Raw genomic sequence first — 19,499 nt, forward strand, 5'->3', positions numbered from 1 at the left:
ATTCTTATTTCTTGTGTTAATTATACTCTTATTTTTTTGTGTATACCTCTCTGCCTCTCTGTCTCTCTGTGCCCCCCCCCGCCGTGTGTGTGTGTGTGTGTGTGTGTGTGTGTGTGTGTGTGTGTGTGTATGTGTGTGTGTGTGTGTGTGTGTGTGTGTGTGTGTGTGTGTGTTCGTGCGTGCTTGTGTGAGGGGTATATTTAATTCAAAGCCTCATACCTTCTGAGTTTGAATCTGAAAGGTGGAAAAAGCCACTGCCAGGAATCACAAGATTGTTGAGTGAAAATCTCAGTACCAGGCATGTGTTATTTCACAGGTTTCATATGTAATAAAGATTATTGCAAACCTGGGCATGCGTTTCATACTGTAATCACAGGATGGGAAGTGGAAGCAGAATGATTATATGGATATGGAAGCAGAAGTATCAGGAATTCAAGGCCATTATAAGAAGTAAGTTGTTGTGGTCCATTATTTTTAATTTTAAAGCATCAGAAATAAGCAGAAGATATTGGCACCTCTCTTCCCTAGCAGGCAGCTGGTTCTTGTTTCTCTCAGAACTCCAGGGACTAAAAAGTTATAGGCAGTCTGGTACATTACTGTGCCCAGGATGAGAAAGAGATGTAGCCTCAAGGCCTAGGATATGCGTTAGACAAAGATTTGTGTAGAGAATTTGGGGTGGGGACTGTGTTTGAAGAGCGTGAAAATTGTACCAGCCAATGGGACAAAGAAGTCAAGGATGTCCCAGCATCAGTAACCTGAAGACCACTCTCTATTGCCAATTCTCACACCACCCATTTCTGACTTTTCTCTAAGGTGGCATCTCAGGTCTGCGGAGTTGCATTTTGAAAACTGTTTCACTTTTGCTATTCTTTGAATTTGCAATTACACTATGAGAATTTTTTTTTTCTCGCAGTCCTCCACAACCACTTAGTGAGTTCAAGATGAGTCTAGGATGGGCTACATATAACTCTGTCCTCAGACAAAGACAAACAATAAAGGAAAGAAAGAAACAAAGAAAGAGAAGAAAGATGACAAAGAAAGGAAGGGATGGAAAAAGTCAGGAAGGAGAGAGGGAGGGACAGAGGGAGGAAGGAAGGAAGGAAGGAAGGAAGGAAGGAAGGAAGGAAGGAAGGAGGAAGAAAGAAAGGAAGGAAGGAGGAAGAAAGGAAGGAAGGTAGGAAGAAAGGAAGGAAGCAAGGAAGGAACAAAGGAAGGAAGGAACGAACGAAGGAAGGAGAGAGGGAACAGTGACTGTCATACTGCTGCTCATATGAAATCTCCACTATTAAAGACACAACGTACTTTGGCACTAGGATCTGGAGAACTCAAACAGACAAGAGCCAGAGCAACTCCCTCTGGCTGGTGCTTGTAAAGCCAGAAGGGACTAAGCAGGGTTTTGGAAAAAAAAAAATTGTCACTACCCATCTTTCCGCGTCACAGCTTCTTCATACTCTATTATCAACATAACTGGCATGGTGTGCCTGTTAATTCAGTTGTGACACAGCTATTATGATTACAACAACTGTTTTGTGATTGGATTTAATGTGCACATCACAGGAAAGAGCTCATGTCGGATACTGAAAGCCAAGGCAAAAGCCCCTAGGCAGGAAGGACAGAATCACCAGTGGAGAAACAAATGCTACTGTTTTGTTAAATGGATATCATGTGCCCATGAAATTGCCTCCTACACATTAGCATTTATACTCACAGCATATGATGAAGAAAAACTTTTCTTTTTTCTGCTTTTTATTTTGATAGGGTAATGGATGTGCTGGGACTAAGCATTCAACGAAGTGCTGAGACTAGGTGATCCTTACCAGGACACAGTGGCCACCTTCTCAGCGATATACAGAGGAGAATAATGAATTTTATATCTCTTTCATGTCTCATGAAAAAAGAAAGCAGAAAGAATGTAAAAGCTCAAGATGTCAGACCAAAACACACATATATATGGGCAATATGGTATGAACTCAGCAGGTTGTTTTTTAATAAATTTAAATAAGTATATGTATATCTGTAATAACAGTAATTAGAGAATAAGAGGCCATACATTTGAAAAGGAGGTGGTGGGGAACATTGAAAAAATTAGAAAAAGGAAAGAGAGATAAAAAATGATTTAAACACGGTACTCATGTATGAAGTCCTCAATAAGTGAATAAATAACTATTAAAACTAGTAAAAGCCAGAAGAATGGATAGCATGTTGTGCAGATATTTCCTCTGAACTGAAACATTCACTCCTGGGGGAAAGGGCTAGGGTCCAAGGACTCAGGGCATTAATAGGACTTAGAAGCTCAGATACCTCAAGTAACATAAGAAAGCTCTGAAAGTCCAAAGATTCACCAGTCCTGACTCAAAAGGAATGTAGACAGCAATGACCTGCTGGGGAAATGAGAAATGAGGCTAGAGTGGAGCTGCTTGCAAATTTGCCAGGGGTGTAGGGATCCAGCTTTCATGAGCTGATACCCATGCTGAGGCACTTTTTTTTTAGGTGATGCTATTGCCTTTGAGTGCAGTAGATCCTCTAGATAATTCATCCCTTAGTTCCTGTAAGACTGTCTGGTGACCTCAGTAATTTGCTAGTTTAGGCCTGGTAAAATTGTTTCTTTGTTTTTCTACCTATGAGTTATCTAGAAGGAATACATATTTACCAATAAAATATTAAATTAACACAACAAAGAATTTTTGAGAGTTTGATACTTGTTCTTGGTGTGAAAATTTTAACTTGCTAAAATAAATAATTAAAAGTTTTAAGTTCGGGGCGGGAGAGATGGCTCAGCGGTTAAGAGCACTGACTGCTCTTCCAGAGGTTCTGAGTTCAATTCCCAGCAACCACATGGTGGCTCACAGCCTCCTGTAATGAGATCTGGTACCCTCTTCTGTCCTGCAAGGACACATGCAGGAAGAATACTGTATACATAATAAACAAATAAATCTTTTAAAAAAAGTTTTAAGTTCTATCTTTCTTCTCAGAATGGTATGCATCAGTTAATACTTTTTCCCTAGGAACTTACTCATTTGAACTAATTTATAATATTGTGAAACATTTTATTAAGTTACATCATATATATATATATATATATATATATGTGTGTGTGTGTGTGTGTGTGTGTGTGTGTGTGTGTGTGTGTGTGTGTTGGATTATGTGCATTAGTTTATTAGGTTTGCTGTAATAGAGTAAAACTGATTGACTGCCATCCCCACAGGTAGAAACATTTAGCCTTGCACTGTACAATGACATGAGTCAGTTACTTCCCTGTCCTCATTTTTATTATATCTTTTCTGTTTTGAAGTATCTTTAATTACAGCCTTGCAGTTTCTCTTTCTAGTTTCTTTAAATTTTCATCTTCCTGTATCATTCCTTCTCTGGCTCTCTGAAGCCTGTCTATATTAAGGAATGTCTACATATCTCCTTCAGCACTCTTCTCCCAATACACAAAGACCATCAGTCTTGAGTTGTAAGGAAAAAGAAACTTCCATAAGTTTTTCAGAAATTATCCATGGGGAAGCATAAAACTAAGCAAATTCCTGTAAGGTGCAAACTGAATTTCTATTTAAGTGAGTTCGATCCTGCCTCCTTTAGCAATTATATAATTATGTAATATCATTTACAGTTTTCTCTTTAGCAGTTCCTGAAACAAGATCACATAATTGTACTGAATAATACCTGTGACAACTAATGAGGTCTTCTATAAACTATTTTTTGCTTCTTGATTTATATTGAACGTTGAAAGCTTCAGGTAAAAGCTGCTTCTTAATATCACTTCTATTGTTCGAATGGTTTTTTATTACTATAGCTCTGTAGTAGAGCCTGAAATCGGAGATGCTGATACCTCCAGAAGTTATTTTATTGTTCAGGTTGTTTTAGCTCTCCTGGATTTTTTGTTTTTCCATATGAAGTTGAGTACTGTCTTTCAAGGTTCATAAGGAATTGTGTTGGGATTTTAATGGGGATTGCATTAAATCTGTGGATTGATTTTGGTTAGATGGCCATTTTTACTATGGTAATCCTATGGACTCATGAGCATAGGAGCTATTTCTATCTTCTGATATCTTCTTCAATTTCTTTCTTCAAAGACTCAAAGTTCTTGTCATACAGGCCTTTCATTTGCTTTGTTAGAATTACACCAAGATATTTTATATTATTTGAGGCTATTGTGAAGGGTGTTGATTCTCTGATTTCTTTCTCAGTCCCTTCGTCATTTGTATAAAGGAGGGCTACTGATTTTTTGAGTTAATCTTGTCTCCTGACATTTGACTAAAGGTGTTTATCAGTTCAAGAAGATCCCTGGTAGAGTTTTGAGGGTCACTTATGTATACTGTCATATCATCTATGAATAATGATACTTTGACTTCTTTCTTTCCAATTTTTATCTCCTTAATTTCCTTTGGCTGTCCATTTGCTCTAGTTCAGACTTCAAGTACTATATTGAATAGGTATGGAGAGAGTGGATAACCTTGTCGAGTTCCTGATTTTAGTGGAAAAGCTTTGAGTTTCTTCTCTCTATTTAATTTGATGTTGGCAATCAACTTGCTGGATATTGCCTTTATTAGGTTAAGGTGTGTCCCTTGTTGCTTGCTTCAGCAGCACATACTGAAATTCGAACAATACAGAGAAGATTAGCGTGGCCACTGAGCAAGGATGATGGGCGCAAATTCTTGAAGTGTTCCATATTAAAAAAAAAAAATGTGTCCCTTGTACCCCTCATCTCTCCAAGATGAAGAGTTGTTGAATTTTGTCAAAGGCTTTTTCAGCATCTAACAAGATGACCATGTGGGTTTTTTCTTTCAGCTTGTTTATATGGTAGATTACATTGACAGATTTTCTTATGTTGAACCATCCCTGCATTTCTGGGATGAAGACTACTTGTTCCTTGGTGTCTCTTTCCTTTCTGGTCTTCCGGCCTAAATGGCCAAGGGTTCTGGTGGCTGGCATGTCTTCAGCTCCCATATGGTATCCACTCTGGGGTTTTTTGGGCTAGGGGTCCCTAGGTCTAGCCTGGCCTCTGGGAAAGCTGAAGTCTTCTTCCGAAGTTGTGGACCAGGATATGGAGCCTAGGGGAGAGAATGTAGTCTATGGTCCCTAGATCTAGTTTGGCCTTGGGGTCTCTAGGACCAGCCTGGCCTCCAGTACAGCTGCAAGGGCTTTGGTCTCTAGATCCAGCCTGTTCTCTGGTAAAGCTGAAGTCTGCTTTGATGTTATAGACCTGGGTTCCCTAAATCTGGCCTGGACTCTGGTAAAGAAGATATCTTCTTTCGAAGTTGTAGACCAGGATAGTTGTAGCCCAGGGGTTCGGGGTGTAGTCTGGGGTTGCTGGGAAGGATTAAAGGGGTTTGCTGGGCAGTGAACAATGTGTTCCCTGGGGTTCCTAGGACCAACTCAGCCTCTAGTAAAGTTGAAGTCTTCTTCTAAAGCAGTAAGCAGGGATATGGAGCCCAGGGTTGGGGGTGCAATTTGAGTTTGTTGAACAGACTTAAAGAGGTTTAGTGGGCAGTGGATGGTGTCTTTCTTGGACCCATAGCATCACTCTGGCCTCCAGTAAAGCTTCAGGGGCTGTGTACTGTAGTATGGAGCCCATGGGAGGAGGTGATCATATTGTTTTTGAAAATAAATTCAAATAACACTGAAGTAACATCTTTCTAAGTAAACCAACTGAATAATACATTCAAAGCATTCTGTTTATTTGAATATTACACAACCCAGGCCTCTATCATTTTTATATTCCCTAGAACACAAAGTTGGTAGGCAAGAGTTTACTCTGTAAATTCTTTCCATGCTTTATTTTCATCCAAGATGATTCATTGCTTTTAAGGAGAGATCAGAAGCAAACTGTGAGAACATCTTACCTAATACTGACAGAAAAGCACTGTCAGTATTAGGTAAACAAGAAGCCCTGAACAATTAGTAAAAGGAAGTATCTTGCTATTGAGTTTTGTTCATTCTTCTGTAATAGAAAATGAAAAAAAAAAGATTGATAACCATTTATTCGCTCTCTCTCTCTTGATTTCATATTTTGTACTTATTCAGAATGTGTAATATGTTCATATTTCTTTTGTGGAAGATGAGAAGGTAGGATAAGAGTGGCAATCTCAGTAATGTAGAATTAAAACAATTTCCATCACAATCAGTGACTTTCTTTTCTATTTTATAAGGAAGAAAATAACTAATACATCAGACTTTTCTCTTGTCCTCTCTTCATCAACTTTCTGTGAGATTTGCATATATATGTATATGCATATATGTGCATATACATATGCATATATATTATCAGATAGAGATGTAGCCACATATATAGTGTTTTAATACTTTGTAGTTTTATATGCATTTGCTTATTGTTTTCCAAATAGCAATTGTCAATAAGATATATCAGTATTATATCTCAAACATTCTTAAAAATTATGTGATATAAACATTTTCTTATATTTTAATGCCTATTTACTCCAAATTATATGCAATACAATTAAATTATCTGTGATACTATACATTGCAGCTACATTCAAGTAATCATGAGGTCTTGTGGTATCAATTAAATTATAAACATTATACCAAATTATAAAATTATTCTTCTTAACCTTTGAAATTCATTTTGACAGTTCATTGGATAAATATAATGACAATCATACTTCCACTTCCATATCCCTATTACTTCCCTTTTAGATTCCTGTCCTTTATTATTTTTGTTCTAGCTAACAAATACAATAGAAACCATGCTACAGGAAAGATGTGTGACCAGTTAAGTATTAGTTATGTCAGAAATTGTGGAACTTTTATTTGGAATAGGGCATGTATTTTCATTGTCTAATAAAAGAAAACTTGCATAGAAACCATTCCTGGTCGAAAAATGTATTCTTGAAAAAGTCACTAAAGCCTTTCCCTCTCCTCTAGAAAATGACACACAGTGTGTTTAAACTGCCATTCAAATGTTTTCATAGAGACACTGATGTATGCTTACTGATATTTTAGGATTTTTAGTTTTTAACATAGTAATTTATATTGCTCTTTAATCTAAATGATTGTAAACTTTCCTGTCTTCTCTCTGAAATCCACTTATTCTGTAAACATAACTTTTAGTGTTGAAGCAAGTGAACCTAATAGTAAACAAGAATAATCTTCAAAGAAAACAATTTAAGAAATCATAAGACATTGTTATTCTGTCAGGTAAATAATAATAAACTGTCTTTGTGAGGTAGCTATTCATTGTTTGTGATGCTTTATTGTGAATTCAGTCACTGATGGTTACATGAATTCTTAAATTTCTTTGCTTTGAAAATCATTATTTATGTTTCCTAAAGAGGCACCAAACTCTCTTTGGTCTCTAGAGAAATGATGAGGTGGTGTGTTTGGATTACAACCTTTCCATTAAGAAGGATGATTTAGCTCCTGATACAATGTAAGAATCTGGCAGATTTTAATGGCTGGCTTCAGCAATGCTTTATTGGTGCTTTCATCACTGTGGCCAGTCAGAGGAACATAGTCTGAAGGCTTCATTTGAAATCATTTTTAGCACTCCCAATTTTAAAATGAAGTATTGGCATATATTGAATGCTTAGAATAAAAGATTTCTGTGTGATAATTCTATATGAAATGTGCACTTTGATATTATTCACTCTGTTTTACTTTCTTTTCTGGCTGTGAAGACAGAGTCCCCTACAAAAGGGTTTGTTTTATTTCACAGTTTGAGAGCAATGTGTATTATGGTGGGAAAGTTATGAGGACAGGAGTATGATATAGCTGGACACAATGTGTCTAAATATAGCTGGACACAATGTATCTAAATCCAGTAGGAAAGGGGAGATGAATGCAGACAATCACTTTAGTTTCTCCTTTTTATTTATTCAAAGATGAAAATCCATAGAGAATTGCTGTCTACAATTAAGTTTTTCTCCCTATCAACTAACCTAATCTATAGATTTCCTCATAGACTCACCCACAATTGTGTTTCCAAGGTGAATAACCCAGTCAGGTTGACAATAAAGATTGACTATCGTTCACTCAATTACTCTTTCTTATCCCTTCTGGCATTCTTCAACTTCCATATCCTTATTGTTCCCCTTTTAGATTCCTGTCCTTTATTATTTTTTTCATAGCTAACAAATAAAATAAAAACCATGCTACAGGAAATATGTGTGTTCAGTTAAGTATTAGTTGTGTCAGAAATTGTGGAACTTTTATTTGTGACTGGTAGTACAGAACTTTAGTATCTGCTCCATGGGATACTAAGTTAGGAAGATGGCATGTCCAAGTTCTCCCTGGGCTGCAGAGCAAGCTCAGTCAAACTTGAGCAATCTAGTAAGACCATGACTCAAAACAGATCAACAAACCAAATATCAAAAAAAAAAAAAAAAAAAACAAAGACGTAAAAATGTACTAGTGGTGAAGGTTAGTGGTGGGCATTTTCTTGCCATGCATGAGGCCAGGGTTCTATTTCCAGTATAATAAAAATAAGAAAATTAGGGAGATTAAACAGGAGTAGAAATAGCAGGAGGAGGAGGGAGGGAAAGAGGAGAATTAACAGTGAAATCATAGAGTTTTTATCTGACCAGAGTGCAATAAATCTTTCAACAGCAGAATTTGACTATGGAAGTTATTATATTTAAAAGTGAACAGGTTCATTTTAAAATGGGCCATGAGAAAGCTTAGAAATGATAATGGGAAATTGTGAAATATTTCAAACTGAACACTAGTTAAATGTTGTTATTCTCAAATCTTATGAAACTATATGAAATTAGTACTTTCAGTGAGATTGATGGTCTCAAATGATTATATTAAAAGTGAAGAAAAACTAAAAAAGTTACTGATAAAAAATCTCAGTTCAGAAGTTAGAAAATAAGTAGAACAAAAAAATAGAACCAAAATACAACTCTGAAAATGTAGATAGTCAGTTAAAGATGAAGAAAAGGGTAGGTGGTAATGCAATAGAATGCAATTATTGTGATGTATTATCAACAATGCTAGAAGTAGATTATTATATCAACTAATAAAATTTAACAATTTCTGGTAAACTTGGTCACAAAAAGGTAAAAAGCAATACATAATAAATATCAGTAATCAACAAAGGGCTATTGCAACAGATCCTAAAGGTGCTAACACAATCTAAATACTTTGTAGTAACTTTATATGAGCAAATTGAAATTTTAAATAAGAGAAACAGATTGGTGGTTGCCTATAGGTGGATTTTGGAACTCTGAGTATTAACCCTAAGATTATTATAACTTTTTAAGGTGATAGGATTACTCTAGAATTGTGTTGCTAGGATTGCTACTGTAGTGCTATACTTAGTTTCTTTTCTTGTTGCTGCATATTTCAGTGTTTTACTTTGAAATTTGCAAATGGTTTAAAGAAAGTTTACAGCTTCATTGTCATGTGGACATTTGGTTTTTCCAACATCATTTATTGAAGAGCCAGTAATTTCCAAATACAATGCCCTCTTGACACTTTGTTGCCTAAATCATTTTAAGAAGGAAACAGTTTCTACTGCTTGAATTTTAGATGTGAGGTTTTAGTGTAATTAAATAGAATTCAAAACTGTGTCCATTAATACATAATTACTTCTGATGCCTAGGAAAGAACCTACGGTGAAAGGAATAATTCAGAATTTATTGAAGAAACTGTTTATAAATTTATACAGGGTGAGACGTATTTTTAATTAAACATTTCACTAGGCCAATTATTCTTTCAACAGTCCAACTGATACAAAGCTCAGGGAGATAGTTACACAAACTAATATGTTTTTATCTATTTATGAATGAAAATGTTGGAAAATAACATGTCTTCTACATTAAAATGTAAAATCTTAATTAATTATTTCTCTTAGAACCAACAAATCAGCTTGTGGTTTTTCTCTTGTGTATGAAATGATTGCTTCATTACATTTTATAAATTGTGTTAAGACATGCATACATGTAAATTTAAAGTTTAAGCTTTACTTTTCACTTATAATCATGAGTATGGTAATATTCTTATACTTCTTAGAATCTTGAATAGTATCTAATTATTTTTAATATTTCAAAATGTTCAGAAAACAATTTTAAAGAGCTCAAATCCGTCTTCACCAGTCTATAGAACAGGGCAAGAGATGATATATCTGGTGAAGCTGTTTGTGGAAATATTTAGGGAATATTGATACTGTTGAGAACAGTAACCTGAGTTCCTATAGATATGACTTAAATAATTGAAAAAAATCTTACAAAAATGTATTTGCAGGTTTTTAGTTTGCTGGTTATTTATCATAGTTTATTTCTATATCTTCATCTCCCTTTTGTTCACAATATGTCCACATAATATCTTTTACAGATTCAAAAGAAAAAGGAATTCTAAAATAATCTAACCTCTCAGTTTTTCTACATAAAGTATTTGATTATTTAATAATGTATTTTCACATTTTTAGAATCCATGAATACTTTTATCTTCAGTTCTCCCAGGTAAGTATAAGAATGAGGTAGTGTAGCTAAATGCAACACATCTTTAACAGTAAAAAAAAACCTCCTTAGTTGTCTACCCTCCACCTGTCTTTAAAGCCCATGTTGATACTCAGTGGATCTAATTGAGGAAGAATTTAAATGTAATATCTGAAAACTTGAAAAAGCTATGTGATAAATTCTAAAATATTTTAATTACTAGTCACTTGTTTCAGATATGAAATAAAGACATCTCAAAATTAAAAATGTATTTCTGGACACTTCACTTAATTTCTGCATACTCAGAACTTCTGGAACTCCCCCCCCCCCCCGCTTGTATCTGCATTTTGTTTGTGGTCTGTTATTGAAATTCAGTAATGAGAACACCATATCTCTCCCATCTGGTTGCTTTCAATATGTTTTCAATTTGTAGTGCCACTTTGGTGGTACTGGTTACTTTAATGGTATCAATCCACATGGACAGTGGGATGGTAGAGTATAGGGCTACTTTTATTTTGATTTTAACATTTAATATTCAATCCAGGTGGTGGGTAGCACATGCCTTTAATACTAGCACTTAGAAGGCAGAGGCAGGCAGACCTCTGTGAATTTCATGCCAACCGTGGTCTACAGAGCTAGTCCCAGGACAGCCAGGGCTATACATAGAAAACCTGCCTCAGAAAGCCAAAACAAACAAACAAACAAAAATAACATTTAATATTCACCTTCACTTCTAATTTCTGTTTGTTGCTTTCTGTGTGGTGTGAACTGATGTTGTGTGTGTGTGTGTGTGTGTGTGTGTGTGTGTGTGTGTGTGTGTGTGTAAGAGCTCTGAGTCAGGGTGTCAGTATATCAACCAGGCAGTACTTCAACTCTCCTTGTACCAATTGGAGGAAGAGGGACTCCTGGAGGCACAGGCTCCACCTGTATGGATTGGAGGAAGAAATGGGTAGAAGGCAGTGAAAGAATATATTCAACAACATAAAGAGCAATATGACCAGAAACTAGTAGTTCTACAATAGCAAAACTGGAACATCCCAATGCAGATGAACCAGAAGAAAACAATGTTAAAAATAACTTTATAAAGATGATAGAGGCCCTTAAAGAGGAAATAAAAATTCCCTTAAAGAAATGGAGGAAAAGACAAACAAAAAATTGGAAGAAATCAATAAATCCCTTAAAGAAAGCCAAGAAAAAACAAACAGGTGAAGGAAACAGTTCAAGACTTGAAAATTGATATAGAGGTTATAATGAAAACACAAACCTAGGGAATTCTAGAAAAGGAAAATCTGAGTAAATAAACAGGAAGTAAAGAGACAAGTATAACCAAGAGAATACAAGAGAGAGAAGACAGAATCTCAGGTGTTGAAGATACGATACAGGAAAGAGATTCATTGGTCAAAGATAACGTTAAAGCCAGCAAATATTTAACACAAAATACCCATGAAATCTTCACACCATGAAAAGATCAAATCTAAGAATAATAGGGATAGAAGAAGAACAATTCCAGCTCAAAGGCACAGAAGATATATTCAATAAAATCATAGAAGAAAACTTTCCAAACTGAAAGGAAGGCATGTGTATGAACGTGCAAGATTACAGAACACCAAATAAACTTGACCAAAAAAAAGTCCTCTTGCCACATAATAATCAAAACACTAAACATACAGAATAAAGAAAGAATATTAAGAGCTGCAAAGAAAAAAGGTCAAGTAAAACATAAAGTCAGACCTACTAGAATTACACCTGACTTCTCAGTGGAAACTCTGAAAGCCAGAAGTCCTGGGCAGCATTCTGCAGACACCAAGAGACCACTGATGCAAGCATAGACTATGATAGCCACCAAAGTTCCTAATCACGATAAATGGAGAAAACAAGATATTCCATGACAAAGCCAGATTTAAACAATATATATCCACAAATCCAACCATACGGAAAGTACTAGAAGGAAAACTCCAACTCACAAAAACACAGGCAATAGATAACCTAATACCAACAAATCCAAAAGAAGGGAAACACACACACACACACACACACACACACACACACACACACACACACACACTACCATCGACAACAACACAAGTAAAAATGACAAAAATTAACAATCCCTGGTTATTAATATCTCTTAATATCATTGGACTCAATTTTCCTATAAAAAGTCACAGTCTAACAGAATGGATACAAAAAAGAGGAGCTGTTCTTCTGTTGTACATAAGAAACACACCTCAACCTCAAAGACAGAAATTACCTAAGAGTAATAGTTTGGGAAAAGATTTTCCAATCAAATGGACCTAAGAAAAAAGCTGGTATAGCTATCCTAATATCTAACAAAATAGACTTCAAATTAAAATTAATCAAAAGATGGAGAAGGACATTCATATTCATCACGGGAAAAATCCATCAAGATGAAGTCACAATTTATGTCCCCAATACAAGGGCACCCATATTTGTAAAAGAAACTTTACTAAAGCTTAAATCACATAAAAAATCGCCCACACTAATAGTGGAAGACTTAAGCACCCCATTCTCACCACTGGATAGGTCTGCCAGACAGAAACTTAACAAATAAATAAGGGAACTAACAGATGCTATGACTCAAATGGACCTAACAGACATCCATAGAACATTTCACTCTAACACAAAAGAACACACCTTCTCAGCATCTAATGGAAACATCTCTAAATTTGACCACATACTTGGTAACAAGGCAAATCTTAACAGACACACAAAAAAATTGTATTTTATCTGTACTGTGTATCTTATCAGATCACCATGGCTTAAAGTTAGAATGCAACAGCAATACAAATTGCAGAAAGCCTACAAACTCATGGAAACTGAATAATGCTCAACTGAATCATCACTGGGTCAATAAAGAAGGAATTAAGAAAGGAATTAAAGACTTCCTAGAATTCAGTCAATGAAAATGAATGCACAACATACTCAAACTTGAATGAATACACAACACACTCAAACTTATGGGACACCATGAAAGCAGTGCTAAGAGAAAAAAAAGTTCATAGCACAAAGTGCCTACATAAAGAATGTGGAGAAATCTCACACTAGTGTCTTAACAGCACACCCAAAAGTTCTAGAACAAAAGAAGCAAACTCACCCAGGAGGAATAGACGACAGGAAATAATCAAATTGTGGGCTGAAATCAATAAAATAGAAACAAAGAATCAATGAAACAAAGAGTTAGTTCCTCAAGAAAACCAACAAGATTGACAAAAACCTTATTCAAACTACCAAAAGGCAGACAGAGAATATTGAAATTAAGAAAATCAGAAATGAAAAGGGGGACACAATAACAGACACTGAGGAAAATCAGAAAATCATTAGGCCATGCTTCAAAAACCTGTAGTCCACAAAATTGGAAAATCTAAAGAAATGGACAATTTTTCAGGATAGGTACCAGATATCAAAATTAAATCAAGATCAGATAAACAATCTCAATAGACCTATAACCCCTAAGGAAATAGAAGCAGTCATCAAAAGTTTCCTACCCTGCCACCCAAAGAAAATCCAGGACCAGATGGTTTCAGTGCAAAATTCTACCAGAATTCAAAGAAGAGCAAATACTAATACTCTTCAAATTGTTCTGAACAATAGAAACAGAAGGAACACTGCCAAACTCTTTTTACTAGGCTACAATTACCTGGATAACCCAAACCACACAAAGATAAAACTAGGAGAGAATTACAGACCAATCTCCCTCATGAACATGGATGCAAAAATACTTATAAAATACTGGCAAACCAAATTTAAAAACACATAAAAAAATCATCCACCATGATCAAGTAGGCTTCATTCCAGAGATGCAGGGATGGCTCAACATACGAAAATCTGTCAATGTAATATACCATATAAACAAACTGAAAGTAAAAATCCCACATGATCATCTTACTAGATGCTGAAAAAGGTCTTCGACAAAATCTAACACCCCTTCAGGATAAAGGGTTTGGAGAGATCAGGGATACAGGAACATACGTAAACATAATAAAGTCAATATACAGCAAACCAACAGCCAACATCAAACTAAATGGAGAGAAACTTAAAGTGATTACATTAAAATCAAGAACAAGACAAGGCTGCATACTCTCTCTGAATCTATTCAATATAGTACTCGAAGGTCTAGCTAGAGCAATAAGACAACAAAAGGAGATGAATGGGATACAAATTGCACAGGCATATGTCAAACTTTTGCTATTTGCAGATGATGTGATTGTATACATAAGTGACCCAAAAAATATTACAAAGGAACTCCCACATCTGATAAACACCTTCAGTAATGTGGCAGGAGACAAGATTAACTAAAATAAAAAATCATTAGACCTCCTATATACAAATGATAAATGGGCTGAGAAAGAAATTAGAGAAATATCACCCTTTAAAATAGCCCCAAATAACATAAAATATCTTGGGGGTAACTCTAATCAAACAAGGGAAAGACCTGTATAACAAGATCTTTGAGTCTTTGAAGAAAGAAACTGAAGAAGATATCAGAAAGTAGAAAGCTCTTCCATGCTCTTGGATAGGTATAATCAACATAGTAAAAAAGACAATCTTATCAAAAGTAATCTACAGATGCAATGTAATCCCCATTAAAATCCCAACACAATTCTTCACAGATCTCAAAAGAACAATGCTCAACTTCATATGGAAAAACAAAAAATCCAGGATAGCAAAAACAATCCTATACAATAAAGATCTTCTAAAGGCATCACCATCCCTGACTTCAAGCTCTACTATAGAGCTATAGTAATAAAAACAACTTGGTATTGGTATAAAAACAGACACATGGATCAATAGAATCAAATTAAAGAACCTGACATTAATATGCACACCTATGAACACCTGCTTTTTGACAAAGAAGCCAAAATTGTAAAATGGAAAACAGAAAGCATCTTCAACAAATGGTGGTGGCATAACTGGAATGCTGTGGGATGGTCTGTATGTCAAATTGCTCTGATTGGTCAATAAATAAAACACTGATTGGCCAGGCAGGAAGTAGGCAGGACAAGGAGAGAGGAGAATTCTGGGAAGTGGAAGGCTGAGTGAGGGAGACACTGCCTGCAGCCGCCATGACAAGCCGCATGTGAAGATGCTGGTAAGCCACACAGCCGTACAGTTTGTAAGCAATATAAGTCTCTGTGTTTACTTGGTTGGCTCTGAGCAGCTATGGGACTGGCGGGTGACAAAGATTTGTCCTGACTGTGGGCCAGGCAGGAAAACTCTAGCTACATTGGAACTCAACATATAGAAAAATACAAATAGATCCATATTTATTGCCATGCACAAAACTCAAGTCCAAATGGATCAAAGACCTCAACATAAATCGAGTTACTCTGAACCTGATAGAAGGGAAAATGAGAAGTTGCCTTGAATGCATTCGCACAGGAGACCAATTCCTAAATATAACACCAATAGTACAGACATTGAGAGCAACAATTAATAAGTGGGACCTCCTGAAGCTGAGAAGCTTCTGTAAGGGAAAGGATGTGGTCAACAAGACAAAACAACAGCCTATAGAATGGGAAAGGTCTTTACCAACTCCACATGTGACAGAAGGCTGATCTACAAAATATATAAAGAACTCAAGAAACTAGACCTCAAAATAGCAAATAATCCCATTCAAAATGGGGTACAGATATGAACAGAGAACTCAACAGAATAATCTCAAATGGCCAAAAGACATTTAAGGAAGTGCTTAACATCCTTAGCCATCAGGGAAATACAAATCAAAACAACACTGAAATACCTTCTTACACCTGTCAGTATGGCTAAGATCAAAACACTGATGACAGTTTATGTTGGAAGGGATGTGCAGTAAGGGGAACACTCCTCCACTGCTGGTGAGAGTGTAGTCTTGTTTAGCCACTCTGGAAATCAGTATGGCATTATCTCAGAAAATTGAGAATCAACCTACTTCAAGACCTAGCAATATCACTATTGGGCATATACCCAAGGGATGCTCAATCATACCACAAGGATACTTGTTCAGTTATGTTCATGGCTGCATTATTCATAATTGCCAGAAACTGGAAACAACTTAGATGCCCCTCAACCAAAGAATGGATAAAGAAAATGTGGTCCATTTACACAATGGAGTATTACACAGTGGTTAAAAAAATGACATCATGAAATTTGCAGGCAAATGGATTTAACTAGAAAAAAAATCATCCTGAGTGAGTTAACTCAGACCCAGAAAGACAAACATGGTATGTACTTACTCATTAGTGGATACTAGATGAAAAGCAGAGGATAACCAGACTACAATCCACAACCCCAGAGAAGCTAGGTAAAGAGGAGGACACGAAGAGGGATATGCAAGGATCACCCCAGGAAGGGGAAAGGGTCAAGGTCTTCTGGGTAAACTGGGAGTGGGGGAGTAGGGATGGAGTTGGGAACATGAGGGTTCGAGATGGCTGAGTTTAGGGAGGGATGGAGAGGGAGAGCAATGAAAGAAATATCTTGACCCAGTGAACCAGCATGGAGTTAGGGAGAAACCTGGTACTAGGAAATTCCCAGGAACTCAAAAGGATATCCCCAGCTAAGATTCCTAGCAATGGTGGACAGGGTGCCTGAACTAGCCTTCCCCTGTACTCATATTGGTGACTACTCTAATTGTCATCAGAGAACCTGCATTCAGTGACTGATGGAAGCAGATGCAGAGACCCACAGCCAAGCACTTGGCCAAGCTCCAGGAGTTCAGTTGAAGAGAAGGAAGAGGGATTATAGGAACAAGCAGGTATCAAGGTTATGATAGGAAAAACCACAGAGACTGCTGACCCGAGCTAGTGGGAGCTCACAGGCTCTGGACTGACAGCTGGGGAGCCTGCATGGGACCGAACTAGGCCCTCTGAATGTGGGTGAAAGTTCTGTGACTTGATCTGTTTGTGGGGCTCCTGGTAGTGGGAGAAGGACTTATATCAGGTGCATGAACTGGCTTTTGGAGTCCATTCCCTATGGTGGGATTCTTTGCTCAGCCTTGATGCAGTGGGAAGGGGCTACTTCTTGCTTCAACTTGGTATGCCAGACTTTGTTGACCATCCAAGGGAGGTCTTACCTACTCTGAGGAGTTGATGTGGGGTGGGATGTGGAGGAGGTGGGGGGAGAAGGAGAAGGGAAGAGAGAGGGAACTGAGGTTGGCTCATAAATACAATTCAGGGGTCTAAAAATTAAAACATCAATTAGAAAGTATTTAGAGCACAATACATTTGTAAGCAGTAAGATGGGACCAATTACACATTTAGAACACTTAGCATTTGTTTAAGAAAAAGAGAAGAATCAGAATTCTGCGAGTTCAGTTTTCATTCTAAAACAACAAAAAAGCATATTAAATCCAAACTTTTGGCAAAAATAGCACTTAGCAAAAAGAGAAAATAAAGTAGAAACCAAAGAAATGGAAAAGAGGAAAGCAATAGAAAATATCTATGAGAAAATTAGTATGTTTGATAAGTATGTAGCTAGATTGATATGAGAAAGGAAATTGGAAGACACGAATTATTGTCAGATGTTAAATAAATTGGCTTTGATAGTTATTCAAAAATCAAAGAAAAATATAAACAACTTAGGGCAACAAATTTCATAACACGGATGAAATAAAAATTTTTCTTGGAAGACACAAAGTCCCACTGCTCATTTAAGGGGAAAGATACATCATTCTGTATTCATGAAAAAAGTGGGTTTTTATTTAGAACCATTTCCTGGAGTTTTAAGGATCCATTTAGAAGACAAACAACACAATTCAAGAAGGAGATCATGTGCAAATAGATTATTTTTCACCATGAGAATGGTACTTAATAAACCCACATGCAGATGTCCTCAAATACTAATAGCTAAATGGACATTCCATCCAGAAGTAAGGATTCCTTATACACACTGTTCCCAAGGAGAAAATAACAAATGTTGACAAATTTGTGGAGACATTTCAAATGCAGTTTCTTCTCAGCTACTTTGAAAACAGTGCAACAGTGGCTTCAAGTAAAAATATTCGAGTCTGGGAGACGGTTCAGCTGTGAAAGGTGCCTGCCAGGTAACCCTGGCAGCCTGGGTTTGATCCACAGATCCCACTTAACGTAAGTGGGGGACACTTCAGTATGTCCTCACTTCTTTATGCAGACACGGCTTGTGCATCTCCCCCACTAATAAAATATAAGAACTCAAAGGAAAAGTAACTACATGACTACACAGCCCAACACCTAATTATCTACCAAAGAAAAATGAAAGGTTAAGCAACACACAAAATTTGCCCACAGATAACCCTAGCAACATAATGTAAACTGAAAATGTTCCACAAATTCATTGCCTGTTGAAATGAAGCATCATGGGATAAAGACATTCAATCGATAATATTTTTAAAATAAAAGTACTAAAATGGGGGCTGGAGAGATGGCTCAGAGGTTAAGAGCACTGACTGCTCTTCCAGAGGTCCTGAGTTCAATTCCCAGCAACCACATGGTGGCTCACAACCATCTGTAATGAGATCTGGTGCCCTCTTCTGGCCTGCTGTCATGTATGCTGTATACATAATAAATAAATAAACTTTAGAAAAGAAAAGAGAAGCAGTATTCAATTCCACATTGTACTGTCAATGCATTGAGCTGTTTCTTACATTTAAAAAAAAAAATTGGTTTGGAAGAATGTCAAGTAGATCCACAATTTAAATGCATCATTTGTAAAAGATAAAATGATGTATATGTAGATGAAGGACAGGAAATGAGAGACTACTTGAATGATTTCATTTGCTACATTTATATCAGATAGCAGCTTTGACTGAATTGATATATGTGGAAAACAGTTGCGTATCAGAGTTAATTTGAAGATTGAGAAACTTCAATGCTATTTCCAAGATGTTTTGCTCCCAGTCACGGGAAAAACTTAGAGCTAAGATAAGGAATGTTCTGAGGGAAATTTTGAGTTGGATTTGGAAACTCAAGGTAACATTTTATCGTACATGTTTCAAATAACATAATTAGTAAGTATGTGAATTACTATGTCTGGATTAAATGAATTTATAATAGAGTGGCTGGACTTGAAATTAACTGTATAGATTTGAGTTTTCTGTTACAACAAATGGAAACATTCTGAGTAAGTTGT

The 19,499-nt window shown here is 36.3% G+C and overlaps 1 protein-coding gene and 1 non-coding gene across 6 annotated transcripts in view; one reads left to right on the plus strand and one right to left on the minus strand.

The window, feature by feature from the left end:
• Positions 1-19,499, minus strand: part of Sgcz (sarcoglycan zeta) — a 1,001,745-nt gene that overhangs the window by 38,912 nt on the left and 943,334 nt on the right. For 3 of the 5 annotated variants that reach the window (XM_052752060.1, XM_052752058.1, XM_052752057.1), the window contains one exon: positions 13,513-13,551. The exons of the other annotated variants lie outside the window; for them this stretch is intronic. In XM_052752060.1, the coding sequence (XP_052608020.1) occupies positions 13,513-13,551 (39 nt within the window). The remainder of the gene's footprint in view (positions 1-13,512; positions 13,552-19,499) is intronic. 5 annotated transcript variants of the gene reach the window in all.
• On the plus strand, positions 4,571-4,678 carry LOC128119516 (U6 spliceosomal RNA). The gene has a single exon (XR_008221550.1). It is a non-coding gene; the product is annotated as a U6 spliceosomal RNA (small nuclear RNA).

Source organism: Peromyscus californicus, unplaced genomic scaffold (assembly GCF_007827085.1).
Source record: "Peromyscus californicus insignis strain IS unplaced genomic scaffold, ASM782708v3 Scaffold_23__1_contigs__length_62951481, whole genome shotgun sequence".
NCBI lineage: Eukaryota > Metazoa > Chordata > Mammalia > Rodentia > Cricetidae > Peromyscus > Peromyscus californicus.